At 38.8% G+C, this 17,659-nt stretch overlaps 2 protein-coding genes across 2 annotated transcripts in view; both read left to right on the top strand.

Moving 5' to 3' along the window:
* NUP133 (nucleoporin 133) overlaps positions 1-3,072 on the top strand; it is a 30,277-nt gene extending 27,205 nt beyond the window's left edge. Inside the window, exons 25-26 of the mRNA XM_070950948.1 lie at positions 2,407-2,495; positions 2,853-3,072. Coding sequence (XP_070807049.1) covers positions 2,407-2,495; positions 2,853-2,992 — 229 coding nt within the window. The 3' untranslated portion in view covers positions 2,993-3,072. The remainder of the gene's footprint in view (positions 1-2,406; positions 2,496-2,852) is intronic.
* Positions 3,073-9,548: 6,476 nt separating this feature from the next.
* Positions 9,549-16,167, top strand: ACTA1 (actin alpha 1, skeletal muscle). The gene is made up of 7 exons (XM_070932567.1): positions 9,549-9,645; positions 11,415-11,555; positions 12,150-12,474; positions 13,455-13,616; positions 14,481-14,672; positions 14,786-14,967; positions 15,708-16,167. The coding sequence occupies exons 2-7, from the start codon at positions 11,427-11,429 to the stop codon at positions 15,849-15,851; spliced, it is 1,134 nt and encodes a 377-aa protein (XP_070788668.1). The 5' UTR covers positions 9,549-9,645; positions 11,415-11,426; the 3' UTR covers positions 15,852-16,167.
* The last annotated feature ends 1,492 nt before the right edge of the window (positions 16,168-17,659 follow it).

Genomic DNA, 17,659 nt, shown 5'->3' with positions numbered 1-17,659 from the left:
AACAGGTAGAGAGAAATTAGGCTAAGTCTTCCAGAAGAATTCATGGATTGGCTCTGCTTTCCATCTCTCCTTCCACTTTTGAGGGCATCTTTGATGTCAATTAATATTTTTTTGGAGTAGCCTTCCAATATCTTCCAATTTCTAATATCAAACTGAATACTTAGGTAGAACATTCCAAAATCAGGGCACCACTGTCAAGAAGAGATTTCCTTTATGGAAACGGCAAGTTGATAGAATAGTAGATGTTCCTTGGGCAAGTGAAAGGCTATGCAAGGATATATGTTTGATAATCCTTAATTAAACTATTGGAAAGGCTGGAATTATCTCATTATAAACTGGGGATTCACTAAAAGTGTACCAGTTTCAGTGAAGATACATCTAGCTTCTCAACTGTTAGCTTTTAACCATTATACTATTGTATTCCTTTTAAACAATCTTCGTACATTCCATTCAGCTAAATGTTTGCTTAAAAAATAGAAATTGCCTTTCTGTTTGAAGGTCTATCATTCCAGATAAGAGAATCTGCTTCCGTCCTCTTTTGAAAGGCTACTCACCTTTCTGAACTACTCATGTTTAGTTTCCAAGTTTTGAAGGAGTAGATGAACAGATGATGAAAAGACTCAGCACTGTGCTTTTGACTGGATAAAAAACAATAACAGTGACTCCCCTCAGAATCTCTTGGGATTGTGTAAAATACCTATTCCAAACAAATATATTGACATAGTTCAATTGGATGTGGTTCAGGAACAATTTGGGGAAGTTGTTTAAAGTAGAATATGTTTTGAATAAATTCATAATTATGTCCAGTCTTAATCTCAAAATGAGTTAGGTATTGATCCTCAATTGGATGCCACCATTTCTGTTTGTCCAGTTGTTGATCAGTTAGAATAAATAACTATACAAAATTATCCTTATTCAGATGTCCTCCTCATTATCAAGGCATTTCTGAATCAGATACCTCAAACTACCTGCCCTATAGGGATGTGCATAATTTTTTTAATGCTACTCTACTCTATAACTATATATGGCAATAGAATTGTTGGGCAGTACCCGAGGCTTGTGGGAAACACACAGTGACTTCCTAACAAGGTAGTGTTTTTTTTGTTCCTCATTCATTCTGTTCACTATTTCACTTTCAAGATAAGTAAATAGCTAGGAAGGAGAGTATTATGGAAGAATGTGTTTCTCTTTGCCCTGGTTTAATGCAGATTAAAGTCAGCCACATTAAACATTATAATAAATGGATTAACAAGAAAAAACTTTTTAAAAAATGCATTAAAAATATATTACTGAAATAGAGGCCTCTTTCTTGCTAAGGACTTTAATTGATTCTGAATTCAAATTTTAGCATTCTCTTCCTTTAGCATCCAGCAAAGCTACCTTCTCAGGGGAAGTCTAGGCAATAGGACCAGTTAAACTGTCAATGACAGAATGTACACTTGGGACATGGACTAAACTTCCTAGTCACAATAGTATAATGCAGCAACATAGACATATTAAATAATTTAGCATTAAAAAGCTGACTATTTCAATTGTAGATCACTGACAATGATGATGAAGAAAAGTGTACTGCTTTTTTTCATGCCAATTCTATATTAGAGAGGCCACCCCTGTTCTAACTCTTCCATCCATATGTTTCACCAAGTCATGCATGCTTTAATTCTAATGAAATATATGGATATTTCATTAGAGGGCCTTCTCTGTGGGGGCACCTACCCTCTGGAATCAATTGCCTCCAGAGATAAGGAGTATCCAAGACCTCGGTGCCTTCCGCCGTGCCCTTAAAACCTTCCTTTTCCAGCAAGCCGGGCTGGCCTAATTTTTTTAAGTGTTTTTAGGTGTTTTGTTTATTGTTTTTAATTAATGGGGCCAAATTTATATATGTATATTTTAACTGTATTTTAATATTTGTACTTGATGTTTTTACTTGGCTGTTCACCGCCCTGAGTCCTCAGGGAGAAGGGCGGTATACAAATTCAAAATAAAATAAAATAAAAAAATAAAATAAAATATATTGCCTAAGTAAATTTTCACCTTGCCTTTCCCTCTACTTTGCTCCAGCATTCTGTACAAATTGGGGGAGGCTACACTAAGGCTAAGAAAACTCTGTTTCCTGATTAATACTTTTTCTCTGGTAGAAGAATCTAATTGCATAGTTCTGAATCTTTTTTAAAATCTATCTGTAACTTTTTTCCTTAAATTATGAAACTTAATCATTTTATATTTTAATACTACATTGAAAAACAGAAATGTAATACTTGCTGAAATCAGAAGAAAATAATAAAGGATGCAAATGAAAATTTGAAATATAAACGTAGGACAAAGTCAGTGAAATTCAGATTAACACATTGCATGTTATTCATTTTTACAATATATTTGTTTTGGTTCTTTTACATTTTGACATAGCTGGTCCAATTCAGAAGGCAAAGATGATCCAATTGAAGCATCTAAAGACAGTATATTTGTGAAAATACTACAAAAGCTGATAAAAGAAGGTATATTTTATTGAAATATATTCAGAAATAATTTGAATCTCCTGCTTAAACATTGTCATGGAAATATTAGTTATACATCAAAGATATATAATATAATATTACAGCCATGAATTTAGTACAGTATATTGCTGGCCAAATTAAAGGCAGAAGAAATGCAATATACTTTAACATGCAGAGTAACTATAATGTTAGAGGGAAAAAATGTAAATTTTAATTTTAATAAATAATTTAAATAAAGATAAATTTAAATAAAGATAAAGAAAAATCATTCCTGTTTAATTATGTTATGCTGAAATTAAGTATAAAGTTCCATATTGCCCAAACATCTATAATATCTAACAACTATTTCTATTGTAGGAGTTCAACTTAGCGAATATCTGCCTGATGTGAAAGATTTGATGCAGTCGGATGAACTTGGACATTTAAAGTACAATCCTTACTTTGAATTTGTTCTGAAAGCAAATTATGAATTGCATGTTTTTAGAGATCAGGCATGAGAAAATTTAAATTTTAGTTAAGTGAGCTTTTTTTATATTGTGCATTGTTTTTGCAATAAAGTTTCAATTCTGAACAATAACATGGCTGATTCATAATTATTAAAAACTGAAGCCAAATCAAGGTTATGAAAGAAAGTTGAACAAAACATTAAACATTCTATAAACAGTCTGTTTATAAAAAGTTCTATAAACAATATATTTCTAAACAGTAATCCAGCTTCTTACTTGTGCTGCTGTTTTGTAGTGAATACAATTGTTCATGCAATGTGAGAAATGTTGATTTTTCCTCTTATAATATACACTTATATTCTTAAATATATAAATGACTAAATTCAAGTGCTCACCATGTAATGAAGTTCTATTACAATCTAAGTAATGACACGAAGGCTAGAAAGTAGTTCTGCAAGTGCTTCTCCTGGAAATGTCTCTTCTCTACTTGATGTTAGCTTGGTTTTGGTAGTTTACAATCCACAACACTTTGCCATGCTAATGCATAAAGAACAGATGGACTAAAGTAAATCAACTTAGTTCTTTAATCTGACAAATATCACGGAATTGTCCCTGCAGCCTGCTCAACATGTACAGAATAACTGCAAAACCAATTTGCATCGTCTTACTTTTTTATGTCTTGGCTAAATGCCTCTAGAATTTGATCCAACAGCTGAGAAGGTCATAAGTTAAATCAGTTGAAGAGCATCCTATGCCCAGTTTTAAAAGTACAGCTACCATTCCATGGCTTCCTTTCTTGCTGTGCTAATAGAGCTCTAAGAATGGAAGAGCTGAATACATATGGAAGAATATACTTATCTCGAAATGTTCAAACCAATGTAGATAATGAACAATGCATTATCCCTACTGGAAGATTGAACAGAATATCTGAAGTATGTTGGGATCTTCAGAATATGTGATTGCAAAAGGAACAGGCAACCTCAAGTTATTAAAGTTAAAAAATTGAAACATAGTAATGAAATAAAGCTGACAAAAGATCACATTTTTATTCTGCTTTCTCAATTAAAAAGCAGTGAAAAATGCACTGGTCTGATTAAAGTCTTCCTAGAGCTTTTCATTTCAATCCAAACTATCATTTGCTTTTGATATATAAAGTGCTACATAATCTGAATTTTCTAGAAATTCTCTCTTGACGTTAACATTTCCCCAAAAGCTAAAACAGCTTTTCTCTTAATTATTCAGAATAAACAACAGGCTCTGAGTACATGAAAATGTGTTATCTGAGTATTTGTTAAGAGTTTTTTTATGAAAAGACATAGCCCGGTTTTTGGCAGTTTACTAAGAAGCTTATCTCGGTGAATTCAACAGAATGTATTCTCATGGAAGCATGTAGTGGTATTAATGCAAAATCTGAACTGTGGAAAATTATTTCACGTAATGAGCAGCCACTGGAATGATATAGATAGAATGATCTATAGGTATAGTTATCAACAGCTGGCAATTTCATTCCAAAATAGTGCTATTTTTTTTCTTCCTGAAAAATGGCTGAAAATCATCTGAATCAGATGGTCTTATATAAAAAAAAATACAAATACATTTTGGTTTCAGTAGATGTATTTGTTTTGTTGGAACCACTGGATTGATTTAATGAAAAACAATGGCTCAATTAAATGCACTCATGGAATATCTTGCAATAATTGCTATGAATTCCTTTCACTGGAAAGTTGTTACCTCACATGATCGTTAGGAAAAACAGGAGTCAGCACCATAAGCATCACATTAAGTTCCTAAATGAAAGGTGGTGTATAAATAAATAAAATATATGCATATTAATTCCTCAACAGTTATTTAAATTTACAAAAGAGGCAGCATTTGTAACAAATCATAGTGTGTTATTAATACTTCTGTCACTATTCAATGTCATGCAATAGAAAAGAGAATTTCTACTATACTTTCCAATTAATGAAAACTCTGGGTGGCGAGACTAGTTTCACTACTAATTTAGTAAGCACATCCATTAACTTAAGAGAGTGTTTCAGTATCTAAGTGACACTTATAAAGCCATAATATGGTTTTGAATAGAGAAAGGTGTAAAGTTGTTACTTCTGTTGGCAGAAACTTGAGAAACTACAGTAATTTCTCCTACTGGGATGAGCTTTGCACTTACCCTTCTCTAATTGCTTGAACCTGATTGGATTTGTCTCTATTAATACTGGCTAAAACTTTTATGCAGTCATAAATCCTTCAGCCATAATTCCCAACTATGTTTATAGAGCAAATAACTTGCTTACAGTAATCAGGAAAAGGTTACTGTAAAAGTTTATACAAATGACATGGGGGTTTATAAAATAATCTAATAAGCATGATACTAACGTCTGCTTAACTTCAGGAAATTATAAAGGTGTCAAGTTACCCTTACGTTAGTTATTAGTTTATTTTATACAATTTACTGTCCACATAGTCTTTAATAAAAATGTAAGTTATAAGGTGTAAATTGTCCATCGGTGATAAATTTAATTTTACAGATTAATTTGATATACATTTACTTTTCAGTTTTGCAGTAGTAATAATTTGATATACTTAAAATGCTAGGTTTCACAGGATGCCTTTCAAGAATATGACATTAGGAATTCAAAATTTGGTTTTTCATTCATTAAACTTATTTTAATATGTGATAATTTATTATTGAGAACCAGCTTTCCTTTCACTTTAGCATTCATCTTTGGATGCCTGTACCCATTTTAAAAATGTTGAATTGAGATCCTTTGGTTTGCTGATCTTAGAGCAATTAAATAGATAATATGCATTTAATAATCCGTTAGATCATTAGTCTTTTAAATACATTTTAGTTTCGGTTTCTTCAAAGTCCTGTATAAAGGAATTTTATCCACAGTAAGAATTAATCCATTAAATCTAAAAGGGCTTTTGCTCTCCTAAAGTTGCTCCAGAACACAGGAACACAAAAACACAGGACTGTCTACAATGTCTTTGGGCAATTTCCTGGGATTGTATGCAGCTGTTTTAATTTCAAACAGTCACTAAAAAAATAGAACAGAACAGAATAGAATAACAGAGTTGGAAGGGATCTTGAAGACTTTCTAGTGGAACCCCCTGCTTAGGCAGGAAACCTTAGACCATTTCAGACAAATGGTTATCCAATCTCTTCTTAAAAACTTCCAGTGTTGGAGCATTTACAACTTCTGGAGGCAAGTTGTTCCACTGGTTTATTGTTCTCACTGTCAGGGTATTTCTCCTTAGTTCTAGGTTGTTTCTCTCCTTGATTAGTTTCCACCCATTGCTTCTTGTTCTACCCTCAGGTGCTTTGGAGAATAGCTTGACTCCCTCTTCTTTGTGGCAGCCCCTGAGATATTGGAACACTGCTATCATGTCACCCTAGTCCTTCTTTTCACCAAACTAGACATACCCAATTCCAGCAAGCGTTCTTTATGTTTTAGCCTCCAGTCCCCTAATCATTTTTGTTGCTCTTCTCTGCACTCTTTCTAGAGTCAATGTCTTTTTTACATCATGGCGACCAAAACTGAATGCAGTATTCCAAGTGTGGCCTTACCAAGTTATTATAAAGTGGCATTAACACTTCACATGATCTTGATTCTATCCCTCTGTTTATGCAGCCTAGAACTGTGTTGGCTTTTTTGACAGCTGCAGCACACTGTTTGGCAGCTGCAGCACACTGAACTGTTGTTAGTCGAGAACTACCTAGATTCCATATGTTTTTGAAAGTAGCACGAACATGCTTGGACAGCAGTTCAGGAAACCTCAAAGCAGAAATGTTCAGTAAGAGCGAAGTATTAAATTAGGGCTTGTTCATTTTGGGGGGGGGGGATATTGCTGGATATGCATATGTGCCTGCATAATTAATACACTCTTTTGCTTAGACCTGCCTGTAGGATTGCTGAAAATGTTGGTTACATTTGCTGCAAATACAACTTTCTTTTAGAAATGCATCTATTGTCTATTTTTCAACTAGTCATAAAGGAATAGAAGGAATATTTATTTATTATCCTGCCTTTATTATTTTTATAAATAACTCAAGGTGATGAACATATCCAACATACTTTCCTCTTATTTTCCCTACAACAAACCTGTGAAGTGATTTGGGGCCGAGACAGAATAACTGACTCAAATTCATCCAGCTGGCTTCCATGGTAAGACAGGACTTGTATTTATGTTTGCTTTCTAGCTTGGTGCCTTAACCACTACACCAAATTAGTTCTCTTAGGTCCCTCTGAGAGATCATCTAGTCCAATTTCTTGTCCAGTACACAGATAGTACATGTTTTTGAGAATGACAAGACTACAGCTCCCAGAATTCCGTCAGCGTGATTGGGAATCCTGGGAATTGCAGTCCGAATATATCTGACAAGTACCAAGGTGGAAAAGGCTCTCCAAGGGTTTCATTTTCATCTCATCTTCTCCATAATTGGCTGTTGTCATTGCCCATCCAAAAGGGGATTTTTACTTTCACCCTTCCTCCAATCCCAAAACTGCCATTAACCTCCTCCATGACCATAACTAGATGTGAATTGCTTTAGATTTTTTTTTCTTTTAAAGTCATCTTACCCATGTGGTATAAATAGCATGAAGTACAGCGAACTCATGGTGTATGGTAACTCTTCAATGTGGTTGGCAGCCAGCCAGAGCCTTCGGTATTTATCATCCTCTATATATAAAACTGATTTTGCACAGCATTTTAAAGAACATTTAACATGTTCCTTTATAGTGATTGGCAGTCCAGCCAAAATCCTGCTCTTCACATACAAATAATACTTCAGAAATGCTGCTCCATGTACTCTGATCTTGACCGCTCCTTTAACAGACAACTGTTCTGAGAACTGGTGTTTTTGGCCAGAAGCCACAGACCTCGATGAATATTCCTCTTCAGCCATGATTGTCCAGGGCAAGCATGTTCATGTTATAAAAATATTGCGCAATATACTAAAAGTAACATTAAAAAAAAAACACTTTGCAAATAGGACAGAATAGAATGTTCAGAACTGTGAAAGTAATCTAACTGTAACATGCTTAATCCAGTTTTGGCCCGTTTGAATCACCTGGGTTTATGTGTCTTGAAAATGTTGACCTGTGTTGTCAACCTGATCCTTAATGCAATAATGCAATCCAACAGCAAATAGCTTTGCTTTACAAGAATAATTTTCTGAAAATGTTTTTATAAGCATCACAATTACTTTGAGGTTGCTTGAGGAGATAAAAAAAAAAAAGAGTACATGTTATCTACTGAAATGCAACCAACACATTGTCACTTTGGGTTGCATCCTAGAAAAAAAAATGTGTATGGTTTCCCCGTAAATTAAGGCAAGAGAAGATGAGAATCCAGGGTCGAACTCAGAGCAGAGATGTAAAAGCAAACCTTTGGGATCATCACAGTAGCTTTAAAAGAATATATAGTGTTTTAGGGGATTTTTACGTGGTTTTTCAAGGTGGCAAAACGGTGTAAGTTCTGCATTTGTCTAAGGCACTAAGTGGACCATTTAAAATTTCCAAAGAACTTCTCAAAAGAGACTTTTTGGTCAACAGTCCTTGCCAAAGATCCGGAAAACTGGGTTCTTCTTAGATCACGGGCAAGATCCAATTCAAGAGCCCAGACTTTATTTTGGGGGGGGGGCTTTAAGAAAGGGCGCTTTTGTCCTCACTTGAGGCGATGTAATAGCCATGTCCCATCTCTCTGTTTTAATTTATTTGACAGACTTCTAATTGTAATTTTTCACCGCATATTCTTCGTTATTATTTTGTTTGTTTGCGATTTTGGGGTGTGAAGAAGGAATATCCTGGCGAAGATGGAAGAAAGGGCTGGGAGAAATTTGGGAGGTGGGACGGGCGAAGCGCTGGGCATTCTTCATCTTTAGAGCTAACTACTCTAAAAAAAAATTGTTTGGTAAGAATCAATTAGTACAACTAATTGTAACATATTCTTTTAAATAAATTGATTTATTCGATGGAGAAAAAAAATTGCCATGTCCCAACCCTCCTAAACAGATGCTCAAAGGATGGCGGGTTCAATCGAGCCGCGCTCGCTTTGCAAACCCAGGCTAAGTCCGCTGAAAGCCCCTCAAGGGGTCGACCAGCCGCGGCTACCCGCTTGTGCCTCTTCCACCCCGCAGGGCCGGAGGCGAGGAGGAGCAGAAAGCCGCCCTCTCGATTGGGAGGGCGGGCCTCGGCCTCGCCAGCTCCGCTGCGGCCCTTTTGCCCGCCTTCTGCCCCGCAGCTTCCTCCTTCCTTCCTTCCTTCCTTCCTTCCATCCTTCCGCGGTCGGACAGGGATGCCCACCCCCGCCCACCCCCCCAACTCGTTCCTGGGGCTTCTGTCTCCTTTCCGGGCATGATGGCTCGGAAGATTATTTGGGAAGGGAGCTTTGGTGGCCGGGCGGGGGTCGCCGGCAGACACTCCTTATACGGCCCGGCCCGTGCTACCTGGGTCTGGGCCAGGCGCTCCTTCTTTGGGCAGCCCCGCGGCCGAGCAAGGGGCCTGGGGGGCTCCGGTCCGGCCGCCTGGCCAGTCTCGATGCCCAGCACCCAAATATGGAGACATTCCTGTGGGTCGGCGACAGGGGAGGGGAGAAGCCAGCAAGGGCCTATATAAAACCCGCCGGACTTTTGCAAGCCCACCGACCAGCAGAGCTGGGAAGAAGCGGCAACCGGAGCTGAGAGCCAGGAACCAACCCCCAAGGTGAGTGAGGCCGGCAGCCGGAGGGTGGGTGCCTGGCCGGTTGGCTGCTCAGACAGGCAGGACCCGGAGAAGGAGGACCGGCTTCTCAGCGCAGCAGCTCTTGGGACTGGAGGAGGAGACTTGGAGAGTGGTGGGGTGGGGTGGCCGGTGGGGAAGAAGCTCAACCTCTTCAGCTTTAAACTCAACAAATGACCAAATCCTGAAGCAGTTTTGCTGCTTTTCCTGGATGGGTGGAAACAGATGCCTCTCCTGATTTTACTACCGTTTTATATGGCAAGAGGAAAGAAAGACCTTGCCTTTTGCTGGAACAACCAGGGGCAAGCTTTCAAAGCCAAGCAAGTAATAGATGGTGACTCTGAATCAAAAGCTGAAGTCACTGGAGACCCAAAACGATGGTCCAAGAAATGTAGGCACAGATCAGTTGTGGAAACAAGGTAGTTTTATCCAAATCGTCATTATTAAGCAGCTTAGAAGGAGTTGGAAATGGACAGCAACTGGATGGGCTAAAACTAATTACTGGAAAAGTATAAGTGCCAGAACAGTCAGTTTGTTGCAGGAAACATCTACATTTTATTAAATATATCTGTCAGATGAGACCTCATTGGGTTTATTCGTGGCTCATATCTCTTTAGTTCCAAATGTTAAAGAACAGTCTAACTAGCTGTCAGATGTTGTCATTCAGAGTTGGATTGGGTACCTGACAGTTTGAAGAAAGAAAAGGGTATCCTCAGTACAAGCTGTTGCACTTCTGTAAATCAATGTGTCTAGTATGCTGGGAAATCTGGCTTCATATTCCTATTTAATTATTTTCAGAATTCACAGGTCACCCTTCAAAACTGGCCTTTCTCATGCGTTTTAAGAAATCAAGTCCTTAATTTTTTCTTGAAAATCGTATATTTTGCCTGGAGAAATAGCCCACATTTTGCCTCTTGCTCAAATTTGGTGCCCTTGGATGTGTTGGACAACTGTTCCTATATTCCTCAACCAACAATTTGTTTGGTGTTGTGAAAGTTTTAGTCCAGCACACTTGGATGATTAAAAGAAGAAAATCATCCCTAGTGAATTAATATTTGAAAAACAAAAAGGACCAACTTCAGTCTCCTTTTGCCATCCTCTGACATCCTGGCCACTTCAGTTGTGCATCAAAATTCAGTATTCTTCTCAAACAAACGTATTTGACAATAGCATCACTGAAGTGAAGAGGTTTCATTGCAGTGTACATGTGTAATATTTACACATGAACAATGTAATAAGGTAATCTAGTTGTTATTGGTCAATGTGTAAATTCTTTAGGAGACAATTTACTTTAGATTTATATTGTTTTTATAGAGAGACTAAAATTACAACCCTGAACATATATTGATTATTTTAAATAGACTTCCCCTTGATCCCACTATAAAACTGCAGAAGTAAATCTTATTCAAACAAACAGGTCCTAATTTTAAATAAATTTGGTTAAGCTCCACCAATAATCTAGGACTTTAATATGATTGTTACTTGATATTGCAGCTTTTAATGATCAATGGAAGCAGCAGATAAACAGAGAAGGAGCTTTATGTGTTTTTAACATGGATTTTCCCCCCTGAGTTTTCTCACTTATTAGTGAGAACAGCTGTAAGGGTGAACTATTTCACCCTTTCCTTTCCCTCAGTGAGGGAAATCTACGGAATTTATTGAGGTTGAAAATCTTCCTGTAGTCTTTGTGTTCTGAGCTTGCATAGCTTCCTGGTGCCTCCTGTGACTTTTATTGTTTTTTCTTCCATTCTTAGAAAGCCAACACCATGTGTGATGAGGATGAGACCACCGCACTTGTGTGCGACAACGGCTCCGGCTTGGTGAAGGCTGGCTTTGCCGGGGATGACGCCCCTAGGGCTGTCTTTCCCTCCATTGTTGGCCGCCCACGTCATCAGGTATGTTTTCCCTTTTCACCAGCTGTGCTTCTCTTCAACATTAGGCAGACTGAAAGATACAGCATATATTGTTTTAAATTTTACTTTGCTGGGAAGGTCTGGATTGTGACTAAGGGTGAGGAATTAGTAGGTCAGATGACCCATTGTATTTCCTTCCTTTCCCAACTCAGGTGGCTCCATCTGAAGCCACTAAAATTACCATGACAATATAAGTCCCCTTAACTTCATAAGGTCTGCTATTTGGGGATCATGCACAGAAGTGAGTTACATTTTGAGACAGTTGTCAGGTCCCTGAACTGGAACTCCCTGTGCTATTATTATTTTGAAAAAGCGAATGTCCATCATAGCCCAAAGAGTCTACACTGTTTCAGATAAAGAATACAAGATAATAAATTGGCCGCTCTGTAGAGATCATCGTAACATTGTCTAAATGATCTCTGAGTTAACTGCTTCCTTTATTTGTCCTACAATTTATTGTCTGTTTTGTGAAGAACTTAATAAGAAGAGCCTGATACTCCTTAGATTAATTTGCAATATGTAGGATAGAAAATAGCCATTCGAAATTGCTAAGTATTTTTTCCTCTTTCTTCCTAGGGTGTCATGGTGGGTATGGGTCAAAAAGACTCCTACGTAGGGGATGAAGCCCAGAGCAAAAGAGGTATCCTGACCCTGAAGTACCCCATTGAACATGGCATCATCACCAACTGGGATGACATGGAGAAGATCTGGCATCATACTTTCTACAATGAGCTCCGTGTTGCCCCTGAGGAGCACCCCACCCTGCTCACTGAAGCCCCTCTTAACCCCAAGGCCAATCGTGAAAAGATGACCCAGATCATGTTTGAGACCTTCAACGTCCCTGCCATGTATGTGGCCATCCAGGCTGTGCTGTCCCTCTATGCCTCTGGCCGTACTACTGGTGAGTGCTGGTTGCTGGAAATAGAGAAGCAAAAGGCCGAGTTCCAAGGGAACTCCACCAACTTCTTTCTTTCTAAGAACAAGCTAGTCATAATCCAACTAGTCTAGGAGATACCCTGTCACTGACATGGGTTTAGGAACATAGACAAACTGAATTGTCTTATATTAAATCCATCTAGTTAAATAATGTTTCTCAGCCTCATGTACTCCTGATACTTTGGATTATATTGTCTGACTAGACTACTGAGTTCCAGTAGTTCTAAAAAGATCCTGGTTGGAAAAGGCCAATTTATGTTTACTGGCAACGGCTTTTTCAGATACAAGTTTTTTGATCTTCTTTTTTTCTTTGTAGAATGGACTATTTAACTCTTGCACAGTATGTTCCCTTCATGCCTTCAATGGCTGTTTATATTCCTGGTCCATTCTAGACAGTAAGACTTTGTCAGCCCATATTTATTTATTTATTTATTTATTTATTTATTTATTTATTTATTTATTTATTTATTTATTTATTTATTTATTTATTTATTTATTATTAGTTCAATTTATATGCCGCCCTCCTCCGAAGACTCAGGGCGGCTTAAAATGCACTTATAGCAATAGCATTCATTCTTTTGTATATACCTGCTTATTAGGGTTTTTGGCCCCCCCATAAGCGGTGTTTCTACAAAGTCAGCTTATTGCCCCCACAATCCAGGTCCCTGTTCAGTAAAAGAATGAAAAGTTCAACTATGGGCATGACTAAAGTTTTCCCATAAAAATGTACATTGCCTCCATGTCTAGCCTACTGCTTAATGAAAGGGAATTCTTAACTGGCTAACATTGACTGTGGGAGTATTGGGAATCCCTCATGACTCCTGTAGTTGTGTTGTCTCTTCTTTCTTCCCTATTGCTATGTGTCCCATATCAACTTAGATCTGCAAGTTGGTGAAACATGTAGCCTCCATCGTTAAAAATTGTGTCTCTTCCTTTTTTCTGCAGGTATTGTGCTGGACTCTGGCGATGGTGTCACCCACAATGTGCCCATCTATGAGGGTTATGCCCTGCCCCATGCCATCATGCGTTTGGACTTGGCTGGTCGGGATCTCACTGACTACCTGATGAAGATCCTGACTGAGAGAGGCTACTCTTTTGTCACCACTGGTAATGATGGAACCTCCCAACCCTCTTCTGTTGCTCTAGTTCTTGGCTAATCCTGAATAGCTTGTCCATATTTAGAATTGGAAAGACCTTCTCACCAGCAGCTCTGCCCTCTAATTGCCCCTTAGTTCTTTGGGACACCACCTTGGAGAACATTTTTTTTTTGTCAGGACAAAGGAAAATACCACCTAGGCTTCTAAACCATCCCTAACAATGGAAGCTCTCTGGATAACTTTGGACCAGTTAGTTTCTTCTTTCCGTCCATGGGGGTATTACAAGATAGTTGCTATGGGAGGGAAAAATCGGAGGAAAGAATACAACGTATGATACTCCAAGCTTCAGGGTGGAAGCAGGTTAGAAATAAATTTTAAAAACGTAATATTGATAAGGTGGATGACACTTAGGCCTGTCTCCCTCATGGGAATGAGCTTAATATGTTCAAGACAGGAGAAAAAAAGTGATCAGGGCACATTTTTGCCTTAGTTAATTTAAGTGAAAGTGGGGAAAGGTTCCATGGGCATAGGGTGGCACTCACTAAAACAATAGAGTGAGTATGACGTGGACAGAAATGCAGAAGAATATGGGTGATGCTTCCAAGCTCTTCTACACTGCAAAGTTCATCAGACCCAGATGGTTGTGAGTTTCATACTCTTCCATCACAACCATAAAATAGTGTGTGAGTGTTGCTTTGTTGCTACAGCCAGATGTGTATGTGCTTTTTAAAATTGAGTTTCAGGGTTATGCACCAGCTGCCTGCATTCTTTCCTCTTTACTATGCTCGTCTGTCCCCTCACCCTCCTACCCCTTTCTTTTATTCTGGGAGGACTTTTTTCTTTGGCTAATGGCTAAATTCTTCTCTCCCCACAGCTGAACGTGAGATTGTCCGTGACATCAAGGAAAAGCTGTGCTATGTGGCCCTGGACTTCGAGAATGAGATGGCAACAGCTGCCTCTTCTTCCTCTCTGGAGAAGAGCTATGAATTGCCTGATGGGCAAGTCATCACCATCGGCAATGAACGTTTCCGTTGCCCAGAGACCCTTTTCCAGCCTTCCTTCATTGGTAGGTTTCCTACTTAGCATTTCCCATCTTGTGATCCTTTACCTACGGAAAGTTTGTATGCTTGGAATTGCGATATTCCTCTTCTCATTCCTTTATTTTGTCGATGCCACCAGGTATGGAATCCGCTGGTATTCATGAGACAACCTACAACAGCATCATGAAATGTGATATTGACATCAGGAAGGACCTGTATGCCAACAATGTCATGTCTGGTGGCACCACCATGTACCCCGGTATTGCTGACCGTATGCAGAAGGAAATCACTGCTCTGGCTCCCAGCACAATGAAGATCAAGGTGGGCTTTAATTACACAACTTACAACTATGCAATGGAATATGGCAGATGATAAGACCATAAACAGCACCCTGAATTATAACACATAGTCATTTTTATTCCACCTATTGCAATGAGTCCACTCTGGAACATGAGATAAATCTGGAATCAGCCCAGAGTATTACTAATGGGGCTAATCATGCAGAATTATTATCAATGAGTTTAGATCTGAATTAGCTTTGGCTATGTTCCACATCACTGTTTTCAGTGAAATTTCTTTTGAATGAGTATTTCTGGATGGTAGCCTTACATTTCCCTTCTGTCACTTTCTGAAATCTTCCAGGATTCAGACAGATTAGGTAACTGATCCCTGTAGTCGATGAAGTCACCTACACGTTTTGCTGAATGCCTTAGCTTGCTTTTCATCTATTTCTGTTTGAAAAAAAAAAAATTAACACAATTTACAATAATTGGCAGAAATTCACGATACAGAGGGACAATACTTGATAGGAATTTAAGATACGAGATGCAGAAAGCTGTGGAGTTGTGTAGTGTTTTTTTTTTAAAGGATTGCATTAATAGTTTTAAATCCAAGCTTAGATTGCTTTGCACTTAAATCAGTATCTTGGTGATGGGACATAATGCTGTTCCATTGTCTATTTGAAATCCTCCTTGTGAGGTTCTGCTCTTGTTAATTAAGCATCTCTTGCTTTGTTGTTGCTTTTCCCGCATTGACTAAATCTTTCCATTTGCCTCTTTCAGATCATTGCCCCCCCAGAGCGTAAGTACTCTGTCTGGATCGGAGGGTCCATCTTGGCTTCCCTGTCCACCTTCCAACAGATGTGGATCACAAAACAGGAATACGATGAAGCCGGCCCATCCATTGTCCACCGTAAATGCTTCTAAACATGTTTACAGAAAAGATCACTTATTATTATTATTATTACTACTTGGTAACTACTCTCAGGATGACGACATTGTGAAGCGCAGGCTGTTGAACACCTGCCCAAGCCACATTAAGGTTCAATTTTATACCAATGTCTATGTGACGGTTGCTGCAGACGCCATGTGATACTGAGTGTTTGTAAAGTGTACATAAAATTAACTTATTTTACCTCATTTTGTTATTTCTCAAAACAATGCCCTGCGGAAGGAAACCAAACCAAAACAAAAAAAATTTCAAGAAGCATTAAATCATCAGTCATTCTGTCATGCCCCAACACAGCTGGCTTTGGTGTGATTTATTACTCCGGAATGTTTTGGGTTGTAATATTTCCCTGCTCAAGTTAGATCACTACACATGAAAGGGTTAGGGAGTAAAAGGGGTGGCAGTGCATAGCAGTGGCACACCATCTATAGGCTTTGATGGTAATCCTCAGTGTACACACATTTCCATAAATACAATGGAACAGGGCTAAGTTAACATGCATTTATCATTCCTATGACAGATGGGGAAGATGGTGAAGTTATTTGTCCCGGATCACCAAGTGAGTTCATAACAGAGCAGGCATTCCAGTTCAGATTTCACACTCCTGAGGATTTTCTTGAGACAAATGTCAAGAAGATTTGGGTGGCCGCAATCATGATTTTATAAAACACTTGCACTTATCATCACCAAACATGCATAATATAGACATTCGGGAAAAGGGTGGTATACAAATACAAACAAACAAACAAACATTCTCAAGTGACCCAGAATTTTCCTTACCATTGAAATTTCCTTGATAATGCTATTCTCAGGGGGGTTTGGATTCAGTTCAACATCCCCCTTCTCCTGACTCTGCCAATTGTCCAGAGTTGTGCCGGGGCTGAGCCCAAGGTCTGTCCGAGCCCTGCTACGCAAGAGCCTTTAGCTAGTGCTTAACCAGCACAATTACAGCTCAAAAACATGTGTTCTGCCACTCAGCTCCAGCCTCTTCTTCAATTACTGGCTGTCAACCTTAGCTGAGCCAAGGATCTAAAATACCACAGAGGTCAACGCAGATTAGTGCCAGCCTTGTGCTGCAAAGAGAGACTCTCGGCTATCAGCTGTTGCCGTCTTTCACTTTTCTTTTTAGCTTTTCCCACTGAAGGAATTGCATCAGCTTCTTCAAATTACTATAGTCCATCCAGTGGATAGGAACCGAAGGTCATTTGGCTTTACATATGCCAAATTCATATGTCAGACCCTCTCACCCAAAGTATTACTGTACCAACCCTGCACGAAAGAGAAATTGCTTTTTGACTTTCTTACAACCTATGAAGGCTTCATTTCCAATATGCTTTTTTGGCAATGAATACTAACCCCTTGGTCAACCTTTTCCCCCCATCCCCTCTCCCACAACCATTTCCATCCTCAGAACACATCCCCACATTTCTCTCTCCTTTGAAAGCAAGGCTGGTTGAGTCTGCATATTCATTTTCCTTCCAGGACAAACAAGACTATTCCTTGCATAGCCATGGTGGGTCAACATGAGAGAGACAACAGGTGCAAAGAGCCTGTGCCAACACATTCATTCAAACAAGCCCAGGTCACGATGTATAATAATGAATCAAACCCATCCTGCAAATGCTGCACACAACAGATGTCCAGTGGGAAATGTGATACTTTGGAAACACTTGGTGTCTGTGACCTGCTTTTCAGCAATAGGGGAGGCAGTTAAAGCTGCCATGTTAGCTATAAGCTAATTTAGCTGATGCTCCTCCAGTAAGCCCCACCGATTGCAAAGCCGTGG

The sequence above is a fragment of the Pituophis catenifer genome, unplaced genomic scaffold, assembly GCF_029215685.1.
Source record: "Pituophis catenifer annectens isolate HBS135680 unplaced genomic scaffold, rPitCat1.0.hap2 SCAF_1, whole genome shotgun sequence".
In the NCBI taxonomy this organism is placed as follows: Eukaryota; Metazoa; Chordata; class Lepidosauria; order Squamata; family Colubridae; genus Pituophis; species Pituophis catenifer.
Note: the sequence above shows the minus strand (reverse complement) of the source record. Positions and strands in the feature narration are given on the sequence as shown.